This window comes from Terrapene carolina, unplaced genomic scaffold (genome assembly GCF_002925995.2).
Source record: "Terrapene carolina triunguis isolate 2854851 unplaced genomic scaffold, T_m_triunguis-2.0 Scaffold33347, whole genome shotgun sequence".
Lineage (NCBI taxonomy): Eukaryota > Metazoa > Chordata > Testudines > Emydidae > Terrapene > Terrapene triunguis.
In genome coordinates this window covers 14,029-23,431 of record NW_020697698.1, presented here as the reverse complement: position 1 = coordinate 23,431, position 9,403 = coordinate 14,029, and the positions used below count along the sequence as shown (strand labels likewise).

The following is a 9,403-nucleotide window of genomic DNA, read 5'->3' as shown; positions in this document are numbered from 1 at the left end:
TGCTTTGTCTTAGCTTGCAAGCCTACTACGTAGGGCCTTGCAAGGCCAAGAGATAAGCAGACGAATGGGAACTATTCTAATTGTAACGGCTAGAGAAGGGAGGGGTGGGAGTAGTAAAAGAGGGAGTAACAAACAAAGGCTTACCCAGAAACTGCTTGAAGTATAAAAGGTAAAAGCTATTTGTATTTGTTGCACTGGATTTGAGACATGCTGGTCTCCTTGTGCCATTTCAGAGCTCTGAAATAAACTTGGCTTGCTTTCTCCCCTCGGTGTCTTTATTGGTGCTAAGCACACCGGGCCAACGGACCATTTTTAGTCCGCCTCAAGCCCCTCAGGCGGTGACAGTTTTGGCGTCCCTGGGTGGGCTCGAGGCTGAAATTTAGCCTTGCCTGGATCCCTCCTGGTGGCCGACGGATTACAGTGACGACCGACGCCCAGTGCACACCGGTGACTTCATCGGGGGCCTCGGCAGAGACGTGGTTTGTTCGACCCTGGAGGGCACAACGGTGCAACGCACACAGTCAGTGGAGAAGCAGCTGCGGGCGACGGTGCAGAACCGGTCCCGTGGAGAGGGCGAGGGTGCAGAACCGGCCCTTGGATAAGGTAAGAACAGTCCAGTGGGGACTTTATTTGTCTTGACCTGGGGACGCCCAGTGTCTGCCTGTTTTGACCTGGGGACGCCCAGAGTCTCCCTCAGTATGGGGCAGGGACAGAGTACAGCCGGCAGGGTACAGTGTACACTCTTAGAATGCATTCTGGTGAACTGGAAAGTGTTTGGATCTGATCAGTTAATTAAAGATAAATTGAAAAGGTTCTGTACAGTTGATTGGCCTCAGTACCAGCTGGAGTGTCAAGAAAGGTGGCCACCAGAAGGATCACTTAATTACAGCATGATCCTTCAGTTGCTTTTGTTTTGTCAGAGAACAGGTAAATGGAATGAACATCTCTATGCGTATACGTTTATGGTGTTAAGAAATAGGACTGATCTTTTGCTCAAGTGCCATTTGACTCCGACAGGCTCGGTAGTATTGGCTGCTAAACCCCAGAACCCTCCCACTGTTGTAATGCCAGAATCGGTGTCCCCTTCGGCTCCTCCACCCCCACAGGTTTTAGAGAGTACCCCCCCCGTGGGATTGTATCCGTTGATTACTGAGAGTGTGGTAGCCCGTCCAGGAGCACGGGATCTTGTGACAGTGTATCTCATGTTGCTTTTAACATCTGGCTGCTTTCAAGGCAGAGGAAGGAGAATTCTCAACGAATCCAAGCAAGTTCATTTCTTTCTTTGAAGGGTGTCTAGTTAGCAATAAGTCTGACTGGGATGATTGTAATGTACTTATGAGAACCCTGTTGTCTGAAGTGGAGCGGAATCAGGTTATAGCTAAGGCTAGGGAGGAGGCACAGAAAAGGCATGATGGGGATAGAGATGGCAAGCCGTTGCCGGATGTCGCTGTCCCCCTAGGGGACCCCCACTGGAATCCGAATGAGGAGGGGGATCTGAGGCTGCTTAACTCCTATAAGGAACTGCTTATGCATGGTCTCCGACACTCAGCTGTCAGGCATAACAATTGGGCTAAGCCTTATGAACTAATCCAGGACTCAAAAGAAAGTCCAGGGGCTTTCCTGCAGCGTATTCGGGATACCATCAGGCAGACTACTAGTGCAAACCCAGATGATCAGGCAACTGAGGCAATTATAAAGGGTATCTTCACCAGCCGTGCGGCCCCTGATATTAAAAGGAAATTGCAGAAGAAGGAGGATTTAATGGGAATGTCTATGGCTCAGATTTTGGAGACTGCAAATAGGGCTTATAGCCTTAGCGAGGGAAAGAAGGAAAAAAGGCAAGTGAAAATGATGGTAGCGGCGGTGCAGGTCGGCGGCAAAGTAAGGCCACAGAAAGGTAGAAGGGGCCGGGAAATGAGAGGCCGTGGATGTGGACGCCCTGGTCCCCAGGAAAGGCGCCTGGGTCGCAACCAGTGTGCCATATGCCGTAAGGAGGGACACTGGAAAAATGAATGCCCTGAAAGGGAAGGTACCCCTATGATGGCAATAAGTATGTGTTAATGGTTGGAGAAAAGGTGTATAAGTAAAGCATGGAAGGTTCCTTTGGAAGTTAGAAGAAGCCAAGAAAGGGAGAAGAGGAAAAAGCACAGAATGAGTTAACTGAGAGGAAAATACAGCTAGCAAGCTCAGTCATGCTGGCCTCAGTCCAAGGTCAGTGTTCACAGCCAAAACTTTGCTGACAACCAAGAGGAAGGGGGGCTGAATGTGCCCAAGCAACTATGAGGACAGCAAAATACTGCAAGGCATAATGAGGACAGCAGAAGGGTTAAAAGGCAGTTTTGTTAAACAGTATTGGCTCAAGGATTTAAAAATTCCCCCACTCTGTTTGGACAGGCTTTGGCCAGAGACTTGGAGGAGTGGGATAATTCAAACAGAGCCCTCTTGCTGCAATATGTAGATGATTTGTTAATTGCTGCTGTGGGTCTAATCCCTTGTCTCAAAGCTACTGTGAGTCTCCTAAACTTTATTGGACTGCGAGGATACAGGGTATCTCAAAGCAAAGCCCAAATTGCTCTTTCAGAGGTTCAATATCTGGGATTTCACATCAGGCAGGGAGAGAGACAGCTCTCCAATGAAAGGAAGGAGGCTATCTGCCAAGTTCCAATCCCCAACAATTGGCATTCCTGGGCATGGCAGGCTTTTGCAGAATATGGATTCCAGAGTTTGGACTGTGGGCTAAACCTTTGTATGAATGTGTTAAGGGAGCGGAAACTGACACTGGGAGGAACTGTGTAAGTGTGTATGTTCCCCATATGGTGCAAGCCTTGCTGGACACTAAGGGTGGTCTTTGGCTCACACAGGCTCGGGTTGCTCGGTACCAGGTGAAGCTGTTAGAGAATCCTGAAGTCACCCTACAGATCTGTTCTTCCCTTAATCCAGCTACATTGCTACCAGAGACAGAAAAGCAGGAACATGACTGTTTAGAAATCATAGATGTTCAGTATTCTAGCCGCCCAGATCTAAAAGATCAGCCACTCCCAAATGCTGACTTGGAATGGTATACAGATGGAAGTAGTACTGTTGTGGATGGGAAAAGGAGGGCTGGTTATGCTATTGTGTCTCTTCATGATACCGTGGAAGCTGAGAGTTTACCGGCAGGAACATCTGCCCAGCTCGCTGAACTAGTGGCCCTGACTCGGGCACTCGAGCTGGCAAAAGACAAACGGGTTAATATCTTTACTGACTCAAAGTATGCTTTTGGGGTATTGCATGCTTACGCTGGTTTATGGAAACAAAGGGGAATGCTAACAGCCCAAGGCTCTCCGGTTAAACCTGGGTCTCAAATTCTCCGACTTTTAGAAGCAGTACAACTCCCCTCAGCAGTAGCAGTGGTGCATTGCAAAGCCCATCAAAGGGAAGATCAAGATGTAACCAAGGGCAATGCCAGAGCAGGCAGAGAGGCTCTTACCCAGCTCATGACTAAATATTTTCTAACCTCTGGACTTAAACCCCTAGCATCACAGGTACAAGCTGAATGTTTAATCTGCCAAAAGAATAACCCTCGACCAGGAGTAGCAGTGCCACCAGCCACCCTGGAACCTACCCCAGGCCCAGGATTGGTGTGGCAAATAGACTTCACTGAGTTTCACAGGACCCAAGGATACAGATACCTTCTCGTCTTAGTGGATCGATTCAGCGGATGGCCTGAGGCCTTCCCATGTCGTAACAACACTGCCAAGACAGTGGCTTTTAAGTTTGTCAAGGAAATCATTCCTCGCTTCAGCCTTCCTCAGTGGATGGAATCTGATAATGGAACACACTTCACATCTCAAGTGGTTCAAAAGATATCAAGTGCTCTGCAGATCCCCTGGAAACTCCACACACCCTGGCGACCACAAGCCAGTGGAGTAGTGGAACGCACAAATCAGACACTCACGCGACACCTCTCAAAGGTCTGTCAGGAGGCCTCTCTTAAGTGGCCTGATGCCTTGCCGCTTGTGTGACTTCGCATTCGTGCTCTCCCTAAGGGTAGGATAGGGCTTAGTCCCCTCGAGATTATGTTTGGAAGAGCATGGCCTATGAATGGTACCCCAGTTCTGGCAGGGGAATGGGAAGTGGGGTATGGTTTTTTTGTCTCAGTACATGTGCCCTCTGTCTGCTGTTCTTTCTTTTCTTCACAGGTACGCCAAAGATTCACAGCCTCTTCTGCTGGATACTCCGGTCCACTCCCTGCAGCCTGGTGACTCCGTTCTCGTGCGGACCTGGAAGGACGAGCCTCTCCAAGAGAAGTGGAAGGGACCCCACACCGTCCTGCTTGTCACCCATACAGCGGCAAAGGTCGAAGGACACAAGAACTGGATTCATCACTCTCGACTGAAAGCAGTGCCCATTCCTGAACAGTGGACTGTCCAGCCTGCGGAGAAGACGGCTAGCGACGATTTGGGACTTAAGCTGTTATTCAAAAGACAGTAAGGATCACTGGGAATGCGTTGTGATCTTTTTGAACAGTCACAGCATACTCCCCGCGAGAACCCTGAGCATTGGTTTTATTTTCTCACAGAAGGCGGACCTGGCCTGTGTATTTGGTCTTGTTATTTTTTGACTTGTTTAGTGTCAATAATTCTTATTGTCCTCTGGGTATTTGGATTGTAGTAATTATAATATGGGTTTAGGTTTAGGGTCTCTCACAGCATTTCTTTTTATCACAGAGGCAATTCTTCTGTTACCTACTGTTTCACCCACATCGCATGCAGGGTGGGGAGCCATCCCTGCAGATATGGCTACCAACACATATGAGGCCCTGAAAATTGCCTTTGCCCATGAGTTCAATCTCTCCAACTGTTGGATATGTGCCCAGACTCCCCATCATTCAGCGGGATTGCCCTGGAGAGTAGTACCCCAAAATTGGTCAGACTATTGTCAAAGGTGGATGGTTACTAGCAGTAGCACCTCTGACAATTTAAGTTTGCCTATGATATCCTAGCCATAGAGAAAAGCATAAATTCTGAGCTGTACCAGCTTCGACTGCTGGCTTTACAGAACTGACAGGCCCTTAGATTATGTGTTAGCCTCACGAGGCGGGGTCTGTGCCCTTATTGGAGAAGAGTGTTGTACCTATGTCCCAGAGTTTTCACAGGACATTAACACGCACATCTTGTCAGCTGAATGGGCCTTTAACCAATGGAAGGCCCAGGAAGGGGAACCCACTATTTTGGATTCCCTTTGGGGTTGGATACCTGGTTTAGGGGAACTAGGAGATGTAGGGGGAAGAATTGTTCGCATTTTGCTCACAGGTGTGGTAATATGTTTTGTTCTTGTTCTTTTGCTCATTTGCTGTAAAGTGCTCATATGTAAGATTTGTACCTCCCCCTCCCCAGAGGTTCCTTTATACCCTCTTATTAATAATCCTGATTGTATGGAGCTTAATCGCATTTTGTTTTTAGAGTATGAGAAAACTCTCACAAAGGTTTGTTGAGTGTTCTCAAAGGAGGGATTGTTGGGGACCGCTAGGCATAGCTACCAGGTAACTCGAGAGAGTGGAAGGCCAAAGTGTCGATGAAGCTCTTTTGCTCTGGGCCTATTTGAACCCCCAGACTCCATCTTGTGAACTCTCACTTACTTCTGTGTTTAATGCTTACAGGCTACAGCAAAAATGTATTGGTCAGCTTTTCTAGCAGACAGCTGCACTAGCAAACGTAGGGGGAGGAAAAGGCTTGCTTTGTCTTAGCTTGCAAGCCTACTACGTAGGGCCTTGCAAGGCCAAGAGATAAGCAGACGAATGGGAACTATTCTAATTGTAACGGCTAGAGAAGGGAGGGGTGGGAGTAGTAAAAGAGGGAGTAACAAACAAAGGCTTACCCAGAAACTGCTTAAAGTATAAAAGGTAAAAGCTATTTGTATTTGTTGCACTGGATTTAAGACATGCTGGTCTCCTAGTGCCATTTCAGAGCTCTGAAATAAACTTGGCTTGCTTTCTCCCCTCGGTGTCTTTATTGGTGCTAAGCACACCGGGCCAACGGACCATTTTTAGTCCGCCTCGAGCCCCTCAGGCGGTGACACTCCTAATTTTTTTCCATATTTATATTTAATGCATTTGTTGCCCTAGGCTGTTACAGGAGGCAAAGCTATTTAGGTCAGCTAGCAAGAATAGAGCTAGTTTTCTTGCTTTTCTGTTTTGATAAAGTTATGGTCCTTAGTTTTTTTCCCCCAAGAGAACAATTTTCTCCTATTTATGGTCCCCATTTCCACAAAGAAACCAGAGGGAATGGAGTCACCGATTCACTGATTGCAAGAGCCAGTAAAACCTTCCCCTTCCTTTGCAACTTTCAAATGAATGCAAACGAGGCAAAGCAATGGAGAACGAGTCTACATCCTTCCAAAGAAACCAGTGGGAACGCAGCCGCTGTTCTCTGCGTTGTTGAAAAGACACGTCCCTTTTTGAACGAGTTGCAGCTATCTTCCACCTTGACTCATTGTGAACTTGCTGCTGATTCTGTTCCACAGGCCGAGCGCCCCTTTACGTAGGTGTCTATAGTCGGATCATGATTCCAGAGGGAACGACACAGGTTTGACTTTTGGAGGCGGAAACGGGCAGTTCAGTGTCTGGGGAGAGCCTGAGGCTTCTAGAATCAGGGGTTGGTATCCCCCGGGGCAGGGATTTGCATGCGGGTTTCCCAGGAAGGATATAAGCGATTAAAGAGACTGTTAAGGGGGGTCGGGGCTAGGGGAAGCGGTGCTGTAGGTTAGACCCATTGTCCCCCTGTAGTGATAACGTGGAATGGCTTGTGCTGCGTGGAAGCGGAAATTCTTGATTGTTTGTCAGGGTGTTCCGGGAGGATGTGGAGTTATCCAGTGCTGGTGTGTCCCTCAGCGCTTCTGCATCTTAGGTGTGAACAGTCCCCTGTTATTGTACCCTCTTCCAAATGTGACTCCATGCCCTGTGTCTGCCCCTCTGCGCTGTATCAGAAGGAAACAAAGATAAAATCCCTTTGATCATTAGGAACGGTTCCCCGGGAATTAGGTGGGAAAATCCCATTGCGCAGTCAGACACCTGGGCTTGCTTTTCCTGCCTCCCTTCCCAAGAAACCACCATGCTGGTCCTCCTGCTGATTCTTGCTTCCCCTTCCTTGTACACTTTCCTGGGGAACGTTGTCTTGCTGTTAAGTGTAGGACAACCGAGCCCTTAGGGGCAGATTTTTAAAGGTATTCAGGCGCCCAGAGAGATTTTCAATAGCATTTAGGCGCCAAAAACTAATTAATTTCAATGGTAATTAGGTGCCTAGATGCTTCTGGGAGTCCCACTAGGCACCTAAACCCCTTTAGAAATCTGACCGGACCAGGGGTGCTAGAACAATTTGCATAGTGGGAGTGCCCAGAGCCAATGAACCAAACTGTAAATCCTGTATATGATAGAAACCACTACAAGACAGGGGGCGCGGCAGCACCCCTAGTTCCAGCACTTATGGACCCGACTGGAATGATGTACTGATATATTGAAAAAGCCCTTGGCAGTTCGGTTGGCTTTTCACAAGTGGGATGGCGGGTGTGTTCCCACCAGTTGGGCTAGGAAGCGTCTCCAAAGCCCAAAGTCTACGGTGTTTTGGGCACAAATCCAAGATGATTCCCACGGATTCCTCGTCCTCCAACTCCACTAACCTCCCCTGTGTATTTCCTTTCAATTTGTGTGGATTATAGTTGGGGAAACCCCATATCTGGCTTGTCTACACGATCAAATGGACCGCAGCAAGGTTGGGGTGTGAATCGATCCCGCTATAGCACGTTGTGGCCTAATTGCTGGTGTGCACCATGGAGATTTGCATTCATAGCTCCTTAGAACGCTTTGGTCTAGTCCCCTTTGAAACCGGAGTAGCTCAGAGCGCTCTGGCGAGCTCTTAATCCGGGTCATGAGGATACACGTGAACAGTTAGACCGCAGCAGGCTAGTGCAGGGGTAGATTCATCTCCCACCTCACTGTTGCCGTAGACAAGTGAGTGAAACTGGTCCCTGCGCTGCTCAGAATCCACTTCCCCTTTTGTACGGGTCCCTGCTCTGCTCTGTGTCACTGTGTCTCTGGCGCAGTAATAGGTGCCGGTGTCTGCAGCTGTCAGCGAGCGGAGCTGCAGGGAGAACTGGTTCTTGGAAGGGTTCACCGAGATGGTGATGCGACTCTGGAGGGAAGCAGCGTAGTTTGTGCTTCCCCCTTGAGCTATACGCCCGATCCATTCCAGCCCTTTCCCGGGACTCTGCCGGATCCAGTGCCACCAGCAACAGTTACTGCCCAGGATGTCCGAGGAGGCACCTGAGATGGAGCAGGTGAGGCTGAGAGTCTCTGAGGGATTTAGAATCCCGGGCCCTGACTCCACCAGCTGCACTTGTGACAGGACCCCTGTGGAAAAGACAGAGCCGTGTGAATTCATCCCACAACCCATTCATCCCCTGGTGCTGTGCAGATCGGTCCCACCCAATACTCACACGAGGGGGTGGTCAGCAGGAGAAGGAATACAAATAATGGCTTCATGATTACACTGTCAGAGAACAGAGCCTCTCTCCGAAACGCCAGAGAATCTGAGCTTTCTACCTCCAGGAGCGTGTGTTTATACAGGACACGCGTGGGCAGGGATTTGCATGCAGATATCCCTCAGGGGATATAAGAGAGGAGAGGGGTTGAAAGGGAAATGAGAACGCTCCGTGACACACGAGTCAGATCTACAGCTACAGATTTTGAATCATAGGATTGTCCAACAGAAATTGGAATGACCCGGGCGGCTCAGGGCACGTGCGGGTCTCGGTCTGGGCATCATCTCGGGTATTGTCAAAGGCTGCAGGGAGAAGTGGTTCTTGGATGTGTCTGTAGAGATGATGGTTCGGCTTTTCCAAGCGTGGGAATAAACTGAATCTCTCCCCATACATCATGTGGTCTATCCATTGCAGTCCTTTCGCAGCAGGCTGCCAGACCCAATTCCAAGAGTGATAACTCCAAGTGGTGGAAAGGTTTGAGACGTCACAGGTCAGCGTGAGGTTCTCTCCTCCCTTCCCCATTCTCTGGGGGTACTTGGCCCTGCCTCCGCCGGGGGGCGATGGACCAGGTGACCTCTGGAGATCCACTCCAGCCCTACATTTCTAGGATTCTGTGATTCCTGGCACGGACTAGACCAACTGGATTTCAGAGAGGACACCTTTCGGGGAGTAAAGAAGGAGCAAGTATATGAGCGAAAGGCACAGTTATAGAGAGAAACGATTCTCTCCCTATTTTCCCCAATACACATATGAAGGAATCGCTAATAGAAGATTGACGTCTGTAGGGATTTTATATTTATGCAGTTACTGTGGAAGACTTGGGCTCCAGGTTCTGGACGACATATTCCTGGATGAACATTGGAGTATCTAGAATCAGAGACTTGTG

General features: G+C 48.9%; 1 gene segment (V, D, J or C); it reads right to left on the bottom strand.

Moving 5' to 3' along the window:
* Positions 1 to 2,009: 2,009 nt before the first annotated feature.
* On the bottom strand, positions 2,010 to 8,518 carry LOC113409426 (the record flags this gene model as incomplete). The annotated part of the segment is given in 3 exon segments: positions 2,010 to 2,017; positions 8,039 to 8,386; positions 8,473 to 8,518. Coding segments are annotated over 3 exon segments (402 nt in total), but the record flags the coding sequence as incomplete, so codon positions are not given.
* Positions 8,519 to 9,403: the final 885 nt, after the last annotated feature.